General features: G+C 37.3%; 1 protein-coding gene across 1 annotated transcript; it reads left to right on the top strand.

The window, feature by feature from the left end:
• Positions 1 to 206: 206 nt before the first annotated feature.
• wdr75 (WD repeat domain 75) lies at positions 207 to 24,533 on the top strand. The gene is made up of 21 exons (XM_084121291.1): positions 207 to 331; positions 1,968 to 2,097; positions 2,214 to 2,279; positions 2,366 to 2,465; positions 4,183 to 4,307; positions 5,383 to 5,453; positions 7,480 to 7,596; positions 7,684 to 7,772; positions 7,885 to 8,043; positions 10,460 to 10,519; positions 10,600 to 10,715; positions 10,964 to 11,139; positions 13,731 to 13,882; positions 14,007 to 14,187; positions 16,566 to 16,660; positions 18,326 to 18,421; positions 19,335 to 19,504; positions 19,958 to 20,017; positions 20,121 to 20,264; positions 23,810 to 23,901; positions 24,079 to 24,533. Exons 1-21 carry the CDS (start codon positions 225 to 227, stop codon positions 24,296 to 24,298), a joined length of 2,526 nt encoding a protein of 841 aa, XP_083977417.1. The 5' UTR covers positions 207 to 224; the 3' UTR covers positions 24,299 to 24,533.
• The last annotated feature ends 679 nt before the right edge of the window (positions 24,534 to 25,212 follow it).

Below are 25,212 nucleotides of genomic sequence, written 5' to 3'. Positions count from 1 at the left end.
ATTTAATTAATAATACGATTGCTTTACCGTATATGCTAAGGCTAGCCCTAACCCTAACTATTAGTTATCAAAAATGTACGTGTTTTACTGTAACTTTTTATATTATTTTTCCTAACTATAATAACTATCCGTGTTCTAACCGCCCGGCCACATGGTGACGCTCCATTGCTCCATTAGTTTCTTTTCACTACAGACGAAGAAGAAACGCACAGCGGCCACATGTGATGTTCAGAGAGGCTAAAAACATGGTGGAAAGGAGTGATATCCGCGTGGTTCGCTGCGGCGGCAGTAAAATTAACTTTAGACCTCCGATCATCTCAAATGACTCCAGGTAGCCGCTACATTTTTGTTTCTGAATCTGTCTGTATATCCTCTAATTTCTCGTCTTAAATAAACATTGAGCTGTGTTATGGAGGGAATGAAGGTCCCAAAGTGATGCGTGATCAGTCTGTTAGCAAATTACAGTAAACTCTGATCTGCATGTGTGTCTAAACACTGAATGGCAGGTTCGATTGTATCTTTAAGATGTCATGAACATTGGTGATTGTTTAAACTGCTGAGGAATTTGTTGTTGGTTTTGCTTTAAAGTATACAGATATTTACTCAACGCTGTTCAAGCCTCACATCATGCTATTTCTTTATTAAAATATCTATAACAATGTACATCACTCACTTCTGATGTTAAAGTACTTTGCAGATATTACAGATTGAAATCAGTAATAATTGAGTCTTGACGTTTGCAGTGACAAGTCTGTCTCATTGCTGGGGGTTTTAAACTTTTAAATCCTTCCTAAAATTAAAAATGGCTATATATTTTTATGCAGAAGAATGCTTATGTATTGTGTGAGAAATGTTATAAAGTCAACGTTATGTTTCCAAAATAAAATAATTAGGTTTTATTTTACATTGTGCCATTGTTAAGTTGGTATCATATCATTGAGATACTATTATAGTTCTTATATTATAGTATTTTTTATTTAGTTTTTGTAATATATATATATATATATATATATATATATATATATATATATATGTGTGTGTGTATATATATATATATATATATATATATGTGTATATATGTATGTGTATGTATGTATGCATGTATGTATATATGTATGCATGCATGCGTATGTGTGTGTGTGTGTATATATATATATATATATATATATATATATATATATATATATATATATATGAAGAGTTCAGATGCAAAAGCCTCTAAATGCCATCTGAAATTTTCTTCTAGAATGATCATTTTTATCAAGCTCGTATATTTAAGTTCCATAATTTCACTTAAATGGCAATACAAATGACCTATTAATTGTCATTTAAGTGAAATTACTTAACTTAAATATACAAGCTTGATAAAATTGATCATTCTAGAAGAAAATTTCAGATGGCATTTAGAGGCTTTTGCATCTGAACTCTTCATATATATATATATATATATATATATATATATATATGTGTGTGTGTGTGTGTGTGTGTGTGTGTGTGTGTGTGTATATATATATATATATATATATATATATATATATATATATATATATATATATATATATATATATATATATATATAGTTAATTTAGTTGTTATTTCAGTTAGTTGTATTTTATTACACCAAGTTAAAATGAAAATGAGACATTTTATTTCCATTAATGCTTATGTTATTTTTCAATAGTGAAAGTAGATTTTGTTTTTATTTCTTAAGTTAGGGCTTTCAAGAGATTAAAATAAATAATCATAGTTAAACTCATGATTTTAGTCATTTATACATTAAAACATTTAATTCCATTTGATGGAAAGCCAAATAAATAATGTGTGTGTGACGCGTTGTTTGATAATTGCAGTGTGCATATGAATGAAATCAATGAACAAGAATCATTTTTCCCAGTAAACCCCAGGCATGACGTATTACAGCAAAAGCATTGTGTGTATCACTTAAGTGTAATGTCTCATGGTTGCAGGTTTGTGTTGTGTGCGTCTGGAGATTCAGTGAAGGTCTATAGCACACGCACAGAAGAGTGGCTCCATAGTCTGCAGGGCCACACCAACCAAGTTACAGGCATCGCCTTCAATCCTTCCAATCACCTGCAGGTCTGTGCGCTTTACTCGAGTTTAGAAATAGGTTTATTTTGACTCTCTTACTTTATGTATAAACAACAGAGATGATGCATAAACTCATCAAATGCTTTTTATTAATTCCGCTGCAGGTTTACTCTTGCTCAGCAGATGGCACTGTTAAGCTATGGGACTTCATTGACGGCATCCTTATCAAGGTACGGTTTGTGTTGTGACAGACAAGGCTACTGCTGCAGTAAATATTTTCATTCCTTAAATGTTGTTTTTTATTTTTTCTCCCCAGACATTTATCATTGGATCCCCGTTGTTTGCTCTATATGTGTCCAAGGAACATGAGGGAGTCATTTTCCTTCATCTGTCCACGGGTACCTATAACAAAAATGGTATGTATTTCACTGACGAGTTGAGTTCTAATGAAGTTGTGTAGTTTGCTGCCAGCATCCTTGTGATGCAATGATGAGGAGCAGACACTCTAAAATCTCTTCTGCATGGAAAAGATTCATTTTCCAACACTGTGAATTATTGTGAATATCTTGATATTAAGCATAACCAGGCTTTTGACTGTCTGTCTACATATATTTTTTCAAATACCTGCCCACTTAAACAGTAAGAAACCACCAGACTGACGCATAAAGCGAGCAACCACAGTTAACTCCGTTTTTTTTTTCGATGTGAAATTGATTTCCATGATAATAAACTGATGTGAAAAATCTAATTCAAATTATGCAAACGAATCTCAGCGAAACAGAGAAATTTGAATTAATGTTAGTTAATCTAAAGATTAGCTTGTCTCAAAGAGTTTATTGTTTTAGTCCTTTTTAGACCTTGTAAACACAACATTGTTTCTATGAGGACTTATTTAGAGGTTTTTAAAGTACCCCTATAATGTTATATTAAAGATTTCTAATTTTGTTTTCGGGATCTCCTACAATAGGTTTACATGCATCCAAGGTCAAAAACACTTTAATTTTCACTCATAATATACAGGTGAAACTCGAAAAATTTGAATATCGTGCAAAAGTTAATTTATTTCAGTATTTCAACTTAAAAGGTGAAACTAATATATTATATATACTCATTACATGCAAGGTGAGATATTTCAAGCCTTTATTTGTTATAAGTTTTATGATATGGCTTACAGCTTATGCAAACCCTAAATTAAAAATCTCAGAATTTTTTTTAATTTTCATAAGCTGTAAGCCATAATCATCAAAATTAGGCTTGAAATATCTCACTTTGCATGTAATGAGTATATATAATATATTAGTTTCACCTTTTAAGTTGAATTACTGAAATAAATGAACTTTTGCACAATATTCTAATTTTTCGAGTTTCACCTGTGCATTGCAGTATCACCTCTTTTCTCACAGTGTCTGAAACGGCCCGATAAAGGATTCAGTCTCTCTAACCTCTCCTTTCCGAGAGCCTACTCTGCTCTGATTGGTGAGATGTCCCAGTCTGTTGTGATTGGTCTACCGTTTGCAGTGCGTGTTGGAAACAAAATTTCCATTATCATCTCTAAATTTCAGCTCTGGAGGATTCCTCAGCGCTTGTATACACAGTGATATAAATGTAATTGATTGCAGTGGTTTTACCATAACAATTCAAGCCTGAGTCTGATAATAAAACTGGGAGAAGTAGCTGATCACCCTGAACCACCATCGCAAGCACGACTTGAGAAGGGCGTTTCTAAGTGGTAGGCATTGCTCGCGGGCAGCTAAAGAAGACCTTAGGCTGGCATTATTCAAGTTTGTTACAAACCTACGTAGGTTCAAGCAGGAAGTAAGCCTGGAATTACTGACGGCTCGTTCGGTTCAGAATCGGTTCGTTCTTTTGGTAGACAATAACTCCATTTACATGCACTTTGATCTTTGAAACTTTTGCAGACGTTTTACATTCACAAACGGCTTTATTACACACTATGTCAAAGGTAATATCTGAACAAGCATAATAGGGGCACTATTAATAAGATAAGCCAGCCAATCAGATTTCGAAAGACGGACCTTAACAAATTGGTTCATGAGGTGAAAGTGCATGAAACAGTTGAAGGCCATTGCATAGAAGGTACATTTCCTGAGCTTTGTGTGTCTGCATGTCCAGAGTGTTTCCAGTTGGTTTCCACACAGCTGCCCAAGTCAGCAGATCAGGAGGTGGAGGCCAAAGAGCTGTCTGCTGTTTCCAGTCACATCAGCCCAAACCCCAGCTGCACAGCCTTCGGGCGAGGGGTAAGAGCTCACTCATCACTTTCTTTTTGGGTGGTTATTGCATCCTTTTTATTTTTTCAAGAATTTGCCTGTTGATTAATGTTTTGAAAGCATTTCGGTTTTTATCACATCCTTGAGGTTTCTGTTTTGACTTCTTTTTAGTCCATGGCTAGGTGATATAATTTTTTAATATCTACTGTACATTGATAGGCCTTTCAGGCACAGAATGTTAAAACTTAGGACATATCACATGGCCATGTAAAAACATTATGCCATCCTGAACAAATCTAGGATTCATAAATGTTACTCTTTGCTGAAGTGTGGGTCCTTTTCTATGTGGTAAAAAACAAACAAACCAATTGTACTTGCATTAAAACAAAGACACAATGACAGCATGAAAAGAATATTTCTTATGAACTTTAAGTGAAAGTTAAGTGGCAGAAAGGTAAAATAAAGTGTAAAATATGAGAAATGAGCATGTACAATAAAATATTCACTATCAACCAATATCGGATATTTCTATGAAGATGCAGTCATAAATTATAACAGAGGACAGATCTTTAAAAATAAAGTCTACAGTTTTACCAATAATACAGACTTATCACAAAAATCTGTATTAACATCTCCCTCGAGGCGAGCCTGTGTTTTATTATTATTATGATGTAATATTAAACATTAGTTCACGTCTGGCTGTGTGAAGGTTGCTCTGGGTGAAGACTATGTCATACCTGCTCAGCTTGTAATGGGTAAATCCGTCTACATCCTGCACAGTCATTGCCCGTGTAAAAGGGTTGATGTGGATAAGTAAACATGGTTGGAACCCCCTATAGGTTAATTATCGTGGCACATCCTGGTGTTATTTTTGTAGACCGAGTACCGTGTGCAAGGTGTCTTTACTAGGTGTTTTGATAAAGCCACTACACATCATGACTTCTCAATCTCAACCTTATTTGTGGTTATATACAAATAAGAAAGACCTGTACACTTCTTCAAGCTCAAGGCTTGAATATCAAAACTGACCAGCAACCTTCCAGTTAGCTCGAGAGAATCAATCGTTTCTTTAACATTGTGTTTTTTGTAAATTGTGTTTTTTTAGGGGGAATACATAGCATTTGCCAGGAACCTGCAACTTGATGTTTATTTCTTCAGGAAGCAGAAGACATACAGGTAATGACCGCTGTATCATGAATAGCCTTTTTAAGGTCAGAACATGTAGGAACATGTCCAACCGCACTGCTTATTTACTGGCCTTAGGGAACACATGACACGTGTTTTGGCCCTTCTGTTGGTTTTTCAAATACCACCACTTTTTTTGTGAAAACAACAAAGTTGAGACAACACCACCTTATAGAAATTGTTCTCCTCAAAATGAAAATGGTCATTTACTTACTCTCATGTAATTTCAAAACTGAATGACTTTCTTCAATTGAACACGAAAGGTATTATTGATATTCACACTTTGCAATTTGATCAACTGTCACACCATCCAGTTGTTTTTTACAGAACAAGCACCCAGCAACTGATTTAGGTGAAGTAACATATTTACATATTTATAAGTAACTTACAACACTTATAGCTCTGTAAGGCTGCTTGCAAATTCTATGTATTGTGAAAAGTGCTATACAAATAAACATAACTTGACTTATTGATAATATGGATGGATAATAACATTTTGAAAAGTGAATTGTGTAAAAATGAAGTAAAAAATGTGTTGCTTAAAACAAATCTCAAAATAAAGATATATCAATGATTATAATTAGTTATTAGTAGTAGTGTATAATAAAAGAGTTAATATCATCTTATTGTCATTTATTTGTCATAGCAAATCATTTTTAAAAGTCAGTTTGGTTTTGGTTGTTGGACACTTAAACAGAAACATCTGTATTTGTACTGGTCATAAAGGTAATATCTGTAGAGTTTTACTTAAAGTACCATATTTGTGTGTGGATGCATCAGGGAATAATGACTTAATGACATATGGCTCGACAGCATCCGTCCTCTTTCGCTTTCATTACATGGATATTCTTTAAAAAAATTTCCTTTTGTGTTAAATAAAAGAAGTTAAGTAATTGGGGTAATAAGTGTAAATGACAATTTGGTCACACTTTAGATTAGGGTAAAATTCTCACTATTAACTATGACTTTTGCCTCAAGCTCCTAATTACTGGTCATTAAAGGGATAGTTCGCCCAAAAATGATATTTAAGCCATGATTTACTCACCCTAAAGCCGTTCGAGATGCATACGTCAATCTTTTTTCAGACGAACACATTTTCAGTTATTTTAGAAAATGTCTTAGATCTTTCAGTGGTTATAATGTGAAGCAATGGGGTCCAGCTGATTCAAGTCGGAAAATGTACATGCATCCTTCTCAAAAATAATCCATCCGTCTCCAGGGGGATAAACGAAGGCCTTCTGAGGGTAATCCGTGCGGTTTTGTCGTAAAAATATACATATTTAAAACTTTATAAACTAAAATAACTGGCTTCCGGTGGCGGTCGGTGCGCGTTCACAGAGATGAATGCTGGCGTATTACGTATGACGTAGCGTAGGAAGTGTCGTGACGTAGAACGAACGTTGAGTTTTGTTTTGCTCTGCTCTCTGGCTCCGCTGTCACGTTCGTTCTACGTCACGACGCATTCATCTCTGTGAACGCGCACCGACCGCCACCGGAAGCCAGTTATTTTAGTTTATAAAGTTTTAAATATGTATATTTTTACGACAAAACCGCACGGATTACCCTCAGAAGGCCTTCGTTTATCCCCCTGGAGACGGATGGATTATTTTTGAGAAGGATGCATGTACATTTTCCGACTTGAATCAGCTGGACCCCATTGCTTCACATTATAACCACTAAGACATTTTCTAAAATAACTGAAAATGTGTTCGTCTGAAAAAAGATTGACGTATGCATCTCGAACGGCTTTAGGGTGAGTAAATCATGGCTTAAATATCATTTTTGGGCGAACTATCCCTTTAATAGTAAGGTAGTAGGGATGTAGATATTCATGCAGAATAAGGCATTAATATGTGCTTTATAAGTACTAATAAACAGCCAATATCCTAGTAATATGCATGCTAATAAGCTAGTAGTTAATAGTGAGAATTGGACCCTAAACTAAAGTGTTACAGACAATTGTTTTTTTTGGGTGAACTGTTCCTTTTAAAGTTTAAAAAATGTTTCCTCTTTGTAGTTTTTATCTAAAAGCCACAGATAAGAAAGGAGCCAAAAATGCATTCACATGCATAGCCTGTAACCCCACAGACGACTGCATCGCCACCGGTCATGAAGATGGAAAGATACGCCTCTGGTAAGGCCAGAGTTCACCGTCCAGTGTTTTAGTTCATATGCAGGTCACATGATCACAATTGGAGGACTTGCTTTGTTTTTGCTACAGGAGAAACTTCAATCACAAAAAGGAATATACATATTCCACCCTGCACTGGCATCACAATGCTGTAAACACTTTGTGTTTTACTCCAGAAGGTGGGTGGTGCTGTGGTTTTGGGTGTATTTCACACTTTTTCACCTCTTCTTCTGTGTTAAATGTGTGTTAGAGTCCGCATCTGAGAAAACACGACTGTTATTGTCTCTACAGGCACTAATCTGCTGAGTGGAGGCATTGAGTCGGTGCTTGTCAAGTGGCAGTGTGGGGGAGGCAGCAAAAAAGATGTCTTGCCCCGTCTCGGAGGATCCATTTTACATGTGTCTGGATCACCTGATGGGCAGTTGTTTTGTGTCTCCCATTCAGACAACAGTAAGTCTAGAGCTTTGGGCTGTATTTCACAAATTTCACTCTAAACGATTTAAAGAATATTGTTTTGCATAAGGACAGTCTATTTTTATTCATTATTTATTTTCATAAATCCCCCATGTCAATAACATAATGCAAAAAAATAGATAATGGTAAACAATTGTACATTGTGGTTTTTATTGTACTGTCCTTATTTTGATTTAAAGGTGCAATGTGTGATATTTCTGAGGATCTATTGACAGAAATGCAATATAAGATCCATAACTATGTTTTCAGTGGTGTATAAAGACCTTACTTAATGAACCGTTATGTTTGTATTACCTTAGAATGAGTCATTTATATCTACATAACCACGGGCACCCCCTTCTATGAAGGTCGGCATATCGTGACGTCATGTTTCTACCGTAGCCGACAGCGAACAAACAGCGCTACAGAGCGCGTTTCGTCACTAACTTGAATGGGAAGCAGCAGAAAAAGACGCAGCAGAATACTCAGGTTGTCCCTGACTCTGCAAACGTGGAGAAAAACATGCTGTCTGAACGACGCCTCAGACATCGTAACGTTAGCTATTTCCCCTTACCTAGCTGCTTTGATGCTCTTATCCATAGCTCTTATCTTATACTAACTAGCATGGAAACAGGCTATTGTAAAGTCAGTGAATAAAAGACTAACACAATGATGAACAAGTAAAAATAATCGCAATAACGTGGTTTTACTGAATAATTAAGTAAATATAATTTAATATAAAATGTAATATAAAGAAACCTCATTGCTTGACTTGCTACTCTCTGCTGACTCAGACGACGACATCTTCCGATCCTACGTCGGCCACCGTAGCTTCTCATTCGAGTTTTCAATTTGAAGGATTGGCAGTGAGTGACTGACTGTTTGCAATTCGCAAATCTCACCACTAGATGCTGCTAAAAATCACACACTGCACCTTTAAATTGATTTATTACTGCATTTCTACTTGGGAAAAATATATGAAAAAAATTGAGCAAAACGGGAAAAAATAGGTTTTGTTCTAACAAGCTTTAACCCTCATTCCGTATTCAACGGTGTAGAAGCACCTTGTGCCGTAATGAACAGTGTAGAGGGGAAATAACATGTTAACAAGAACAGCCTTCTGTCTGTATGGTCTTGACTTTGCTCGCTTTCATCACTTTCTCACCGACGCTGATTCACGTTGGTGATTCAGCCAAAAAAACTAGCTGACTAGAGCCAACAGTGCGGAACACAAGGAAAAACTAAGATGACCGACGCTCAAGAACAGCCTGATATTGCCCGACAGCCGACCGTCGGCTTGGTGTGTTATCCTCCAGAAATCATTTGATCTTTGATGAATAGAAATTTCAAAAGAACAGCTTTTATTTGACAGAAAACTTTTGTAACATTATAAATGTCTTTACTGTCACTTTTGATCAATTTAATGTATCCTTGTTGAATAAAATAATATTTTTTTTCAATTAAATCTTAATTACCTCAAACTTTTACATGGTATTGTAATTGATACTGTTTTGGCCCAATTAGATTTCACGGTAAGGGGGGTTTAACCAGTGAAATTCCACAAAAATATAAACAAAGCAATCAACAAGTTATTTCGCTTTTAGCGCATGAGCAGTGCACTGTTCAGTGCAGGTGACGGTGATGGTAGTTGTGTGAAACTTTGCCGTGCACTGAATAAAGTTTTACGTCATCTTACCTGAGCATTCGAATGCATGAATATTTTCATGATTCCATGAGCCGAATAGAATGAAGAAAGTGATCAGCGTGATTGATATTCAAAATGCTAAGCAAACGCTGCTTTGGTTACACTTTGTATATCTCCAGTCTTAGTTTCCGTTTCTGTTTTACAATGACTGAAAAAGGCCATTGATACCAGCTGATACAAACAGATATTTACTTATACGCAGGTGCAGAACGCACATGCTAGTTGACAGTCACCTTTAGTCTTTTTGGTGTGTTCAAGCGCAGCTTTTTGTCCGAAAGGCGACAACACTGTCAGCTTTCGTCGCCGATAGTTCTTTGATGTCGGCTTGGTGTGTCTCGGGCTTAAGATGAAATAAATGCAGCCGTTGTGAGCATAAAAAACTTCTTTCAAAAGCATTAAAAAAATCGTTCTCTACCTGATTGGCTGTTTATTATATAATATTGTAACATCACACTTGATTAAAACACTAATTTAGCTAATGAGAATTTGGGCAGAAATTGTTATTAAATATAATGTTGCAATTCAAAAAAACTAAATGTTCTCACTTGCTTTATGCAGTGTATTTTTTTTTTCTATTGTTTTGTGGATGAATTACAACCTGGGGATTAGTGAAATGCACAGTTCGAGTCAGTCTATGGCCACATATTTCAGTATGGTATAATTTTGCACGGCTTTCTGGGTTGTCATTTTCCTTCTCTTCCTCCTCAGAGATCACAGTTATCGAGGGCAACTTCAAAGTGTCTGGATTGATTCAGGGTTTAGTCACAGGTTTGTAAAGTCTCATTTGCACCAACCGTTTGGACTTCACAACTATGGCAGTAAAAGTTTATTTCTTCCGATGCTTTCAGGTGACACCGTTTCGACTGATCTAATGATTGATCCGCGCAGTAAAGCTTTAGTGCTGAATGGGAAACCGGGTCATCTGCAGTTCTATTCCCTGCTACGTGACAAGCATCTCTACAATGTGAGTCTAAGACTGTCGATGCTATGATAAAGCCTAACTTTTCTCAAGTAAATGGGGAAGTATGTTTTGGAAAATGTGTTATCACATGACATATTAGTTTTGCGTTCTGCTGACACAGGTCATTGACTGTTGCAAGAACATGTCAGGTGAAATCACATGATATGTGGGCCCCTTTTCATGTGTTTTTTTTTTTTTTTTTTTTTTTTTTGATAAATGTGTGCATAACAGTCTTTTTGTTGTATTCACAGCTGGACATAGTGCAGCAAGAATATATTTATGAAGCAGGTCTGGATCAGTTTGAAGTGGTAAAGGCTGTCTTTGACGTAAAAGGGTCATGGCTTGCTACAGTGGAGGAAAGGGGACGAGAATCCTCAGATCTTGAGTTTTTTCTCAAACTGTGGGCTTTCGATGAGACAACGCAAAGGTATTCATGCTAGCATGGAATAGTGTTGTCAAAAGTACTGATTTTGGTACGAAATTTTTTAAATGTGACGGTACCGGCATTTACCTCTAGCATTTTGAGAGCTGTTGAACGGATTAAATTTAACGTAACATACATACATGTAGAGAGTGCGTGAACACAGTGGCCAATCAGAGACGTGTATGTTGAGCGCGTGAACACAATGGCCAATCAGAGACATATATGTTGAGTGCGTGAACACAATGGCCAATCAGAGACATATATGTTGAGTGCGTGAACACAATGGCCAATCAGAGACATATATGTTGAGCGCGTGAACACAATGACCAATCAGAGACCTATATGTTGAGCGCGTGAAAGCAATGGCCAATCAGAGACATATATGTTGAGCACGTGGATGCAATGGCCAACAAGAGGTGTTTAAGAATCCATTCAACAGCGCTCAAAATGCTAGAGGGAAATGCTGGTATCGTCCCATTTTTTTTAATTTCAGTACCGACGACTTGGTACCGAAGTCGGTACTTTTGACAACACTATTGAATTTGATATGATTTGTACAAGAATTGCACAGTGTTGCCATATTTGTCATGGTCCACAACTGTTAGAAGAACAATCAAATATTTTGGTGCTCCTAAATCCCAAAACATCACATAAACCATGACTTTGTTTATTAATTGTTTATACATTTTCTTGTTCATAAGAATAACTTCATTATTCATTTTATTTTTGTTAGCTTTTAGACATGTATATTTCTGCAGGTTTGCCAAAGAACATTTTGCCAGCAGTGGCAACAATGTATATATTTTATACGCCACTATTCAAAAGTTTGGGGTCAGTGATTATTATTATTATTTTTAAGTTTTTGAACATTAAGTCGCTTATGCTCACCAAGGCTGCATTTACTTGATCTGAAATTTAACAATTTAAAATAACTGTTTTCTCTTTGAATATATTTTCAAATGTTATTTATTCCTGTGATGTTAAAGCTGAATTTTCACCAGTCTTACTACAGAAATCATTCTAATATGCTGATTTGGTGCTCAAGATTTTTTTTTTTATTATTATCAATGTTGAACACAATTGTGTTGATTTAATATTTAACTGGAAATCTTGATTCAATTAATCAAAGAATCCTGAAAAAAAAAAAAAGTGAAGCATTTATTTGGAATAGAAATCTGTCTTAACTGTCTCTTTTGATTTCTTTTTTATTTAATTTTTATATATATATAGATAGTAGGGATGTCCCGATCAGGTTTTTTTGCCCTCGAGTCCGAGTCCGAGTCATTTGATTTTGAGTATCTGCCGATACCGAGTCCCGATCCGATACTTAATACATAAAAAAAGAATAAAGAAGAGCGAAAAAACAGATCCAGGATGTTCCTTATTTTTTATTTAATTTACCTTATTTTAACATTCAACAACTCTGTTAACAAACAGAGCACTTCTGTGAGGTAGCTTGAACAATCAAGTAATACATAAATTCTTTACTTTTGGACTTTAGTGCAACAGTAAATATAAAAAAAGTCTAATATATAAACAAATAGCACCTCAACTTAAAATACCCGGCAGGCATGTAAACAAATAAAAAATAAAAGTGCTACAGTGTTTGCAAAGCCAGTAATGTGCTTTTAGGAACTGCACTCCTAACTCTTACGCCGGTTTCACACTGCACTGTTAGCAGAGCGTGCAGTGCGTATTTTTTTCGCCGCCCATGTTAACAGATTAAACCAGGCGTTAGAGCATTCACACCGCGCGCAGAGGTGGCGCGGCAGTGCGTAGCAGAGCAGAGCAGGAGTGCCGTGATCGTTTCGGCGCCGAGTCTATTTTTGCTGCGCCGCTTTTGCTGAATTAAAGTGACAATACATTGATCATGGCCATAATACACCGCAGTTTTATCCAAAAAGTGCATTGATGATATCTATTGTGTTTTAAACAGTCAATCAAATGACCAACAGCAATTTAAAAAGAAAACAAATGTCCAAAAACAAACTTGTTGCCAGAACAATAAAAACAAAGATGAACCAAAAGTTATATGAAATTATTAATAAAATAAGCTTCTTGACAAGTCTTTTTTCTTAAATGTATTTGAAAACGAAAAAAAGCAATGCCAACTTATCCATTATAGAGTACTCTGTCTGTAGCCTACACAACCCGCGGTTCAGCCGCGCGTGACAAACGCTGCCAGTGTGAAAGCAAAACGCGCGTGTCCTGCTCCTGCTCACCATACGCACTGCTCCTGCGCTGCTTACGCTCTGCTAACGCGTGCAGTGTGAAACCGGCGTAACTCTGTGCCACCGCATAACTATAGATGTGTTAAAAAATAATGAGAATATATATACATATATATCCGAGTCCTGATCGGGAGGTAACGTCCGATTCCGATCGAGTCTGAAAACACGTGATCGGGCCCGATTTCCGATCACGTGATCGGATCGGGACATCCCTAATAGATAGATAGATAGATAGATAGATAGATAGATAGATAGATAGATAGATATAAAAGAAACTGACTTTTGAACAGTAGTGTAGAAAAGTTCATATTTTAAACAGACTTTATTTCTGGACTGTAATTGTGTATTGTTCTGTCCCATTAGCTTCGTACTGAACACTAGCATCTCTGCCGCCCACACGGATCGGATTATTTCCATGTGCTTCAGCTCTTCTGAGGAGACCACCATGCTGGTGACTACAGCAGAAGACAGCCAGTTCAAAGCATGGTGCCAGGATGCTGACGCAGACACTCAACGTGAGTCAAACCCTCCAGATGTTTGGAAAGGTGTTAATGTTGGCTTGAGAAGTCCAACACCAAAGATCATGAGTCTGAATCCAGACATACCTGTCTCACCGCAACATTTCCATTTGTGTTTTAGAGGACCAGAACTTCTGGTCATGTGATTTTGTGGGAAGCTACCATAACTTAAAGCCCACCAACTGCACTTTCTCGGCCGATAGCTCTCTCCTGGCGGTGAGCTTCCAAGAAGTGGTCACCATATGGAGCCCGGACACCTGGGAGCTGCTCACCACCCTCTGCCAACCACCTGGACAAATAAGGTGGTACTAGATGTTCCCTGTCTTCAAATCAGCCAGTCTAAACTCTTTCTGGTGTGGTTTGAATGGATTTCACAGTTTCCTTACCTTTAAAGGTGTATCCCATTCAGAGCAGTTGGTTTCATTCACTGAGCTCGTTTCAGGCTGTCCGCACAGTTTGATTGGTAGTAACTTACCAATGAAGTTTTAAATGCTGGCCAGACACTGGAGATTCAGTCCTGCTTAAGGAGTTGGGTGCAAGCCAACCTCTGCTGGGTCACCAGGGACACAGTTTCACTCTGTCGTTTTTTTAAATAAAAAGGAAGTTCGTTAAGTCCAGCTAACGTCATAATCAAAAGTGCATGACATTCTTTGTCAAAAACTGTTCTCAGTTCTTCCTTACCTCTTTGCATAACACTAGATTTTTTCATACATATCGATACTGAAATTTTCCGCAGTATCGATGCACCGATACAAGATGTGCTTTCTTGCTCTTCTCTCAGACAACATGGATTCAGATGATAAGAAAGCAAAAGTAAAGAATTTATACCCTTAAAGAGAGAGTTCACCCAAAAATGAAAAGTCTCTCATCATTTACTCACCCTCATGCTCATGCAAGTTTTTTTTAGGCAAATAATCCATCTGAGTCCATATAATGCCATTGAATGGCTTCTGCTTGTTTGACTCACAGAGATGGGTTATTTTCCTAAAAATCTTGGTTTGTGTTTATCTAAAGAAAGTCAGTCATATACTATGTCTGGGATGCCATAAGGGTGAGTTAATAATGAGATTTTTGGGTGAACTATCCCTTTATTGTTGTGGCAATTTATTGTTGTGGCAATTCAAGTATCGTGACAACACGAGTAAATTGGTCTTGAAGTGTTCACCCAAACAATGAAAAATCTGTAATTTGGTTCAAGTTTCTTTGTGAAACACATGCAAGAATGCATTAGTTCCTTTTATCATGCTTTTACGATTGCTGCGTTTTCCTGTGACCCTTCAAATTGCGCAAATTGTGAATTAATAATAAACCTGATGTAAACACGGCAATTTAGCAAAAATCACCCAGATGTCACAACGTTTTTTCACTTGCATGAGGTGGTTTTTCAGGCAATTCGAAAAAGGAATATTTTGCAAAACTGCAGTGGAAACTGTTTTTTTGCATTTACAGGTCACCTGGCGTACGTAAAAGTCGATCATTCTTTAAAATGACGTGGTATGTTTGGACAGGACACGAGATGGTTCTTTATTAAACTCATAAAAAACAAAAGAATTACGGGAATACTGGATTCTAAACAACAAAGAAATGCCTCAATTTGTCAAGAGCTCGAAGCAGATAGGCGGGAGAAACACCCAGAAACGCCTCATACGCGGCCGCGTATGCTTGGATAGCACTCATACGTCTCTTTCGATTAAAAAATAATGACTGGTGCATTGGCTACGATATACGTACTAACTCTACCAACATCCTTTGACATGCTTTTTTAGAATGACTTATTGCGAGAGGAAATAATATGTTTTAGTCGCATAATATCGGTTAATGGAAACGCTGTAATTTCGCAATAGTTTTTTTTTTCGACATTTAGAAAATATTTAGAAAGTTTTGCGCAAATCTTTAATGGAAACCAGGCAAGTGAAAGCACTATAAATAACAGATTTATATGCATATCATAACTTTGTGAGATGAAAAGATTGAAATTTATCAATTTGATTTATTTATTTGATTTATTAATATTTATCAATATTCACTTTAAGAAAACTAGCAATGTCTCTTTTGTGAAATGAATTTTTCCAGATAACTGGTTAACCCAGTTCACAAAACTGTTCTAAATGACTGGTTCACTAATCGGACTCATTTGAGTTTGTGCTTTTTTGTAATTGCTTGAAAAACATGAACAGTACTGCAGAAAATCTTTCCATTTGTCATATGACAGCATGATGACAGAATTTTCACTTTTTGGGTAAACTATTCTTTAAAGGTAGTTTATACAGTATTTTACTGTATTGTGTAATATGAAGCATAGAATGTGAATGTATAATAATTCAGAATGTCAGCGAGTGCTAAATCGGCTTTGTACAGTATTTCCAATCCTCTCACACTGATTTGTTAAAACCATCAAGTCGTGGGCAGCTTTGCACCATGTTTGATCTTTATTATCCCACAAAAAAGTGAATCTTTTTGATTATTTGTAGACTTGGATACAATTGTAAGAAGCCAGTCATATTTATTGTTAATGTTTTGTTCGTTGCTGTCGTATCACAGTTTCTGATTAACAGTAAGGCAACTGATTATCATGCACTGAGGCTAATCTGATGAAATATGTAAGTGACATGAGCCTTTCTGATCCTGGTGGTCTTTGAATTGGTGAAACCGACTAATGGCAGCTACTTTGATCCACCAGGGACCTTTGTTTCGGCCGATTAAGCTGCTCCAAATATCTGCTTGGCACCACCACCAAGAACCTTCTCTGCTGCTGGAATCTCCTCACTTGTGCATGTAAGTGGTCATTAATATTGGTTCAGTTGCTTTTGAAATTTTGCTATGAGGCATCGGTTAAAGGGGTCATAGCTTAAAGGGATAGTTCAGCCAAAAATGAACACTGCCTTTTATGTACTCACACTCAAGTTGTTTGAAACAATCTGTAGACTCTTTTTGTTTTTTCTTCCTTTTTTTTCTGCAAGACACAAAAAGAGAAATTTAAAGCATCTCTTTTTTCATATAATGGCATTTCACAGCAAAATTGTCTGTCAAGCTCCATTTTGAATCTGTCATATGAACTGCTTTTTATGGTACTCTCATGGGCTTTTTGGTCCATTTAGGAGCTTGATAGCCCTTGGTTACTATAAACATTAAAAAAACAACAACAACCGTTTACAGGTTTGAAACAACATGAGAGTAAGTATACATAGTTCCCACAGGCCAATTAATGTCACGTGACCTCCCCGGAGACGCCATCTTTGAGGGCAAAAGCTGCTGTATTTACAATGTTTTACTATACTGTCTATGAGTTTTACAAGCAAATTTTGAATATTTCTTTCCATTTATAATGTTACGAAAATCATGAAGAGACAAAGTGACAGAGATTATAAAGAGACTCTATTAACACAAGACAGAGAGAGGTACAATGCGAAAATTTCAGTCATAAATGGTGTGGATCCATATGCGCTAACGAAGCACTGAGCACTGATTATGCAGCAGACACAGTATTATCATGTGTATCATTATCTGGTATTGGCTAGGAGTTTTAATACATGTGAGCAATTCCGAGCCTGGAAATATGTGCATGAATATGAATATACACGGTAATATACACGGTATGAAAATAAATAAAACTCGCGTGCAAATTAATTAATGTAATGCGGAACTACTTTATACGCGGGTTCTTTAGGGACATAATCTGAGATTGCCGTGCTGGAATGTGAGTGTGTGTGTGTGAGAGTGAGAGAGTCGCGGGCGCGATCGAACAGTGGAAACAATGTTGTTTTTGTTTTTAATATCTCGTCATTTTGTTCATACAGGACATAATTCAAACTGCAAAGTGTTAACTTATATTTGTGTACACTCGCAATAAAAAACAACAAATTCTTGCGTGTTTTGAGGGAGTTTCTTTCCTGTTTATCCTCGCCAGCCATAACCTCCGTCGTTGTTCTGACAAAAGCTTAACGTTAGTCTTCTCACATTCATGAAGTCTAATGACGGGTATACTGTAAAATCCAAATTTAACTGAACCTCCGACACGATTTAAACATCCATTGACCCAGCAGGAGATCACCATTTTCACTTTTTATCACGAAATTAACTCGCTTCAGCTTCTTCTACTATTGTTCTGCCTACAGAAATGGCGCCGGGTCGGCAAATGCTAAAAAACTAAATTTAACTGAACCTCCGGCACGATTGGAACATCCATTGACCCAGCAGGAGATGACCATTTTCACTTTTTAATCACAAAATTTCCGTTTCAGCTTCTTCTTCTCATGTTCTGCATTGTAAGAATGTTGTGTTCTGCCCTCAGAAATGGCGCCGGGTCGGCAAATGCCCGTATGTTGTGACGTCATGTGGGAACTATGTATTGAGAGTGAGATTTTTGGGTGAACCTGGGTTCAACTTGGGTGTCTGTTTTGCATGGTCAGATTTACTCAATGTCAAATCTCTTTCTCACAGTGGAATGGAGCACATCTTTGGAAGTTTCCAAGCTGCAGCCGGACCCCTTGTCAGAAAATGTGGCTGCCTTTTCATACCAGTCTAAACATACAGACCGTAAGTGTTTGAAAGGTCATTGCTTCTTGACATTCTTCATCTCCTTAGTGTTTGGTTAGCAATACACTTGGGCCACGTACACACTGCAACTAAATTCGGTTGTCAATTCACCTTTAAGTGCTTAATCCTGTTCTGTACACACACAGTTCAGTAATTTGCAGGAGTGACAACCACATTCTACAACCAAATTAACTCTCAAAAAATGCAGGTAGTGACAAAGGCATTTACAAAAATTCTACGCAGTGAACAGAACCGAACTGAACAGCTAGTTGTTAGACGTATTTTAACATGGATCAGAAATGTTTCTCTCTTCTTTGTGCATTGCAAGAAATCAGCCTCGACTCGTGTTGCCAGATCTTGCTAGAAAAACAGCAAACAAGAACAAGCCCACAATAAACCGAAATACATCCAAATGCTTTGTTGAAAATAAGGCCAAAGTATCGTGACCTGCACCTGCTGACTTTAATAACTACATAAACTCCATCGCTTTATGAGCAAGTTTAAACACCAAGCCTAAAAACGCTTATAATAAGTGGACATGGCAACACCGCAAGAGCGTGAAGCAGACGCCTTCGCAACTGTGCTTTAGTTAAGATTGCTGAATATAACAAGTTTTTGTCACTGTAATATTTCTTTGGTCAGAATAGTGGTTACCAAACACACCAGAGATGCCAGAACGTTGCTATTTTTACCAATCATCGTGGTTTTGGGAGTGAGTCTTGTTCCGTACACATACAGAACGATATTTTACAGAACTGCATTTAAATGCGGTTGTCACTCCTGAAACTTCAGTGTGTACTTGGCCTTGGCAATAGTGTGTATTTATGTTTGACGCTTTTGGTTTCTTTCATAATAATAGTCATTCAGACTTATTCACAAGCTGCTTTTAATGTGTCCTCTGGTCTCTGTACAGTGTTTGTTTTCAAACCCAGCGAGCCGTTGCCTCTGTTCACCCATGAGAAAGTGTGTTCAGAGAAGGTACATCATGCCATTTTTGTTCCTCGAGAGGAGCCGTTGAATGGATGTGACGAAAGTTGTCAGTGGCTCAACGGATCTCAACTGTACTTCCTCACCCAAAACATGGTACTTCAGTGATAATTCTAATCACAGAACGGCCTGAACACGCGTATAAACATAACTGTAGGACAGTGTAATTTTTTTAATCAACATTTTTTTCTTCAGATTTAGATGAAGGGTTCCCACAGCAGTGGAAAACATGGATTTTTAAATCTTGTTTTAAGAGCTGGAAAATATTTGAACATTAACTAAATCTTTAATTTTAACTTAAGTTACGTAGAAAAGTATTTTTAATTATCAAATTATTAAATGTGTAATAAATTATATTTATTATAATAAATCAATATTATATTTATATAATATTATTAAATGTGAATAAATATATACAATATATTAAAAATAAATTATATCACTGGCAAGTCATGGAAAAGTATGGGTACAGTGTAAATATGATTTAGTGTTATACTGTGCATATTGTGTCCTGACATTTTACTAAAATGAACTGTGTTAAATTATCAGGATTTATTGACCTTCAGCATGGTAACAGAGGAGGACAGAATGTTGTCATCAAGTAAACGGGTACAGTTTTTTTTTTCTTTTTTTTTTTCTTATTTACTCTGCCCTTATGCTCATTTATTTTGAGGGCCCCCAAAGTAACTTTTCATGTGTCTCGTTGGTACAGCTTGTCATTGACGACAGCGTTGCTGTAACTCCATTTTACCTGCTGTTGGGCAAACACAGACAGCAGCAGCAGAAACTCAACACACCATCCCATCCAGCGGCTGACAAACCCCAACAGAAACAGGGCTCAGTTTCCATTAAAGAAGTAAGTAGGGTGGGCTCTCTATTCATTATATTATATATGCATGTATGCATGTATGTATGTATGTATGTATATGTATATATATGTATATGTAAACATATATATATATATATATATATATATATATATATATATATAGTGAGGAAAATAAGTATTTGAACACCCTGCTATTTTGCAAGTTTTCCCACTTAGAAATCATGGAGGGGTCTGAAATTGTCATCGTAGGTGCATGTCCACTGTGATAGACATAATCAAAAAAAAAAAATCCAGAAATCACAATGTATGATTTTTTAACTATTTATTTGTATGATACAGCTGCAAATAAGTATTTGAACACCTGAGAAAATCAATGTTAATATTTGGTACAGTAGCCTTTGTTTGCAATTACAGAGGTCAAACGTTTCCTGTAGTTTTTCACCAGGTTTGCACACACTGCAGGAGGGATTTTGGCCCACTCCTCCACACAGATCTTCTCTAGATCAGTCAGGTTTCTGGGCTGTCGCTGAGAAACACGGAGTTTGAGCTCCCTCCAAAGATTCTCTATTGGGTTTAGGTCTGGAGACTGGCTAGGCCACGCCAGAACCTTGATATGCTTCTTACAGAGCCACTCCTTGGTTATCCTGGCTGTGTGCTTCAGGTCATTGTCATGTTGGAAGACCCAGCCTCGACCCATCTTCAATGCTCTAACTGAGGGAAGGAGGTTGTTCCCCAAAATCTCGCAATACATGGCCCCGGTCATCCTCTCCTTATAATACAGTGCAGTCGCCCTGTCCCATGTGCAGAAAAACACCCCCAAAGCATGATGCTACCACCCCCATGCTTCACAGTAGGGATGGTGTTCTTGGGATGGTACTCATCATTCTTCTTCCTCCAAACACGTTTAGTGGAATTATGACCAAAAAGTTCTATTTTGGTCTCATCTGACCACATGACTTTCTCCCATGACTCCTCTGGATCATCCAAATGGTCATTGGCAAACTTAAGACGGGCCTTGACATGTGCTGGTTTAAGCAGGGGAACCTTCCGTGCCATGCATGATTTCAAACCATGACGTCTTAGTGTATTACCAACAGTAACCTTGGAAACGGTGGTCCCAGCTCTTTTCAGGTCATTGACCAGCTCCTCCCGTGTAGTTCTGGGCTGATTTCTCACCTTTCTTAGGATCATTGAGACCCCACGAGGTGAGATCTTGCATGGAGCCCCAGTCCGAGGGAGATTGACAGTCATGTTTAGCTTCTTCCATTTTCTAATGATTGCTCCAACAGTGGACCTTTTTTCACCAAGCTGCTTGGCAATTTCCCCGTAGCCCTTTCCAGCCTTGTGGAGGTGTACAATTTTGTCTCTAGTGTCTTTGGACAGCTCTTTGGTCTTGGCCATGTTAGTAGTTGGATTCTTACTGATTGTATGGGGTGGACAGGTGTCTTTATGCAGCTAACGACCTCAAACAGGTGCATCTAATTTAGGATAATAAATGGAGTGGAGGTGGACATTTTAAAGGCAGACTAACTGGTCTTTGAGGGTCAGAATTCTAGCTGATAGACAGGTGTTCAAATACTTATTTGCAGCTGTATCATACAAATAAATAGTTAAAAAATCATATATTGTGATTTCTGGATTTTTTTTTTTAGATTATGTCTCTCACAGTGGACATGCACCTACGATGACAATTTCAGACCCCTCCATGATTTCCAAGTGGGAGAACTTGCAAAATAGCAGGGTGTTCAAATACTTATTTTCTTCACTGTATATATATACATACATTGAATTTTTTTCAAATTGATCACGATTCTGAACAAACTAAACAAAATAACATGTAATTTTCTAGAGGTTCTGACAAAATGTTAATTGCTGCAGTCTATTTAAAATGTTTTATTAATTTGAATTAATTTGAACACTTTTTTTTATATCGGTTTGAATTAATGATTCAATGGCTCACTCATAAATACTTCACTTGCTTCATTACTTGGATGAATCAGCGTTTTTAAATGATGCAATGAAATAATTTTTTTAAGTCACTTGCCTCAACCTCAATGCCTACATGATGAGACACCTGAGACAAATTCCAGGCATTAAATGGTGGCACCAACAAAGAGTTACTAGATAAAACCAACACACCCAGTATGTACGAAACACTAATCCAGCGCAATCTGAGATGGGCTGGCCATCTGAGCAGACTGGACAATAGTCGACTACCAAAACCAAAAACAAGGGGCACCGTGGCATAGGCAGGCCAAAGCTGCGCTTCAAAGACACAGTTAAAAGAAATCTCAAGCATAAACTGATCCCACTAGGCAGCTGGGATCGCCAAGCAAAAAACAGGAAGCAGAATACAGGAATCCTAGAGAAATCTAAGGCCCTGTCCCAAATGGAACCCTAAGCACTCGCGGTCTTCCTCTGAGTACGCACTTTCGTGACGTAATGTCGCTTTGACTGTCGGGAAGAAGTCTGCTGCGGAGTCCGCATCAGCGCGGGCTCGGCAAAAGTGCTCATCAAGGGCGCAAATCGACCATATGGGGGCGCTCGCGAGCACCCTTCTGAGATCTAAAAATGAGAAATGGGACACACTGCGGTCTCACGGACTTAACGGACACGCGCACGCGGCAGCCATTGTAGTCCACAAGACCGAAAGTGCACATGAAGTGTGCCATTTGGGACAGGGCCTAATTCGAAGGAAGTCGTCATCGGACGCGATGGACAGCAAAATTGTTGCCACCTATTGGCGTAACAATGTAACTGATACAATTGTTATTTGAAGCGCCAAGTTACTTCCAAAATATATTTTGCTCTGTTTTGAACGTTATTGTAGACATCAGTGTTTATATCCGAACTATATCCCAGTACTTCTATGATAATTTGAATATTTATAAGACAAATAATGATACTATGTGGTTGAAAAGACTGTTCTATATGAGACTGATCTATATAAATGACATTTATAATGTCAAATGTCATTTTTAAAGATCAGTGGCACGAACACGGATCTGAATCTTCCGGTGTGATTTAATAGACATAGCTGAATCGTTGTCAATTAGGAATGAGATCGTGTGGGTGTTTGAATCAAGATTGCGATCTTTTAATGATTAATCGTGCAGCTCTAATGTATTATTATATGTACCTGTTTGTATAAAATTAGTACTTTTTAGCAAGGACTCTGAATAAATTGATAAAAAATGAAGGTAAAGACCCTGTTACAATCAATTTTAAATAAATGCTGTTCTTTTGAACTTTCTATTCAAAGAGTTGTGAGAAATGTATCATGGTTTCCCCAAAACTAATAATGAAAATTGTTTCTTGAGCACCAAATCAGCATATTAGATTGATTTCTGATTCAGCTTTGCCATTACAAATCAAACATATATTATATTAAAATCAAAATATGGCCAAACCATGCATAGAAATCAATCACACTTGTCACAATATTGCTTTATTTCACCAGTATTCAATATCACCCAGCCCTAATTTCAAGCCATGTGGTGGGAATGGGAAAAATGGATATTTAAGTATTTAGTTCTTGTTACATCCTCTGATCTTTCTTCTTTTTTTTTTAGTTGTTACACACACCAGCTCATGTTCTACCTGCTGCTTCAGTCCTGTGCTCAATGTTTGTCAACTCCCTCCTGATCTCCAACACCGGAGTCCGGTAAGACCCCCTCTGGTTTTTCCTTACATGCACAATGGATATTTATGAATATTTGTTTTCTTTGAAAGTTAACTGCAGTAAACATGACTATTTCTCAGTTTCCCTTCTCCTTTTATTTCTGAGCTATACTGCAAGCACATTCATTTAATATTTTTGCTTTTGTTGACATGATCACAGAGAGGAAATGGAGTCTTCGGAGCAGGAAATGGACAGTGAGAAAGAGGAAGAGGACTCTGAGGGGGAAATGGAGACCCGTGACAGTCAGCAGGAGCTCAGAGCTCAGGGTTCAGTGGATGAGGTGACGCCGAAACTTTCTAAAGCACAAGAGAGGGAACTGAAGAGGGTCAGAAAGACTGACTTTAGCTGGATGACTGGCCTCATTGTCTCCAAACCATGATGAAGCAAATTCATGTTCCTGTTAATGTGTTTTTTTAATTCTTCCCAACTTTCTTCAAACCCAGAATGGTGGTTGGTTAGCAGTTGTTTATTGGGATTGCAGCGGCCCACCAGGGATTTGATCAGTGATTCTTTTTGGAACAAAAAGGACAATACTATTTTGTAATTCTGAATGTTAGTGTAATGTTCATCCCATTTTCATTAACATTAATTTATAAAGGACTTTTTGAACAATGTGCTGTGAAAAGTTTATTTTGGTCTATTTGTGCATTGATTTTGAAACTTTCTGGTCAACAAATATTGGTCAAAGGGTGCTTAGACTGTTCTGTTTTAATGGTTTATGAGTGGTTTTGGTCAAATGTTAGGCGGTCATGTGTTGGTAACACCTCACCATTACTTCAATCCTGTTATTGTTTTTTTCTCTGTGTACTAATGTAAACTACAGACAAGGTAAACGAATGTTAACGCCTATATATTAGAACTGCTTTCCAGGAAATGTATCAAAGGTCATGGTTGTGATATACCTTTTTAGGACTGATACTGTATAAAAAGAATTGCTCAGGACACAGGGTATTTCACACGTCCACATTTCTTTTTGAATCACTAAGGAGAATATCTTATCTCTTACCCATGTCTTGATTTCTAGTTCAAGCAAAGTCAAATTTTTAGTTGAGCTTTGCTCCCACTTTGCTTCAGGCTTTAACTAATATTGAGTACATTCTGCCTTCATTTTTTTTTGGACCGTCTAGATTGTGTTTTTAGGACCAGCAGTGAGAAACATCTAAGTTTACTCAGTTGCATACAAATTTTAGGTCCAGACCCGGCAGGTCAGCCTGATTTGCTGCCCACTCAGAATGGGGGGCGTTGCGTTTGTTGCTGGCAAGTAATCAGGTCGTTCTTTGTCTGTGCTTCTCA

This window comes from Abramis brama, assembly GCF_963993115.1.
Source record: "Abramis brama genome assembly, chromosome: 8".
NCBI classification, from domain to species: Eukaryota; Metazoa; Chordata; class Actinopteri; order Cypriniformes; family Leuciscidae; genus Abramis; species Abramis brama.
This window is presented reverse-complemented; position numbering and strand designations above follow the sequence as displayed.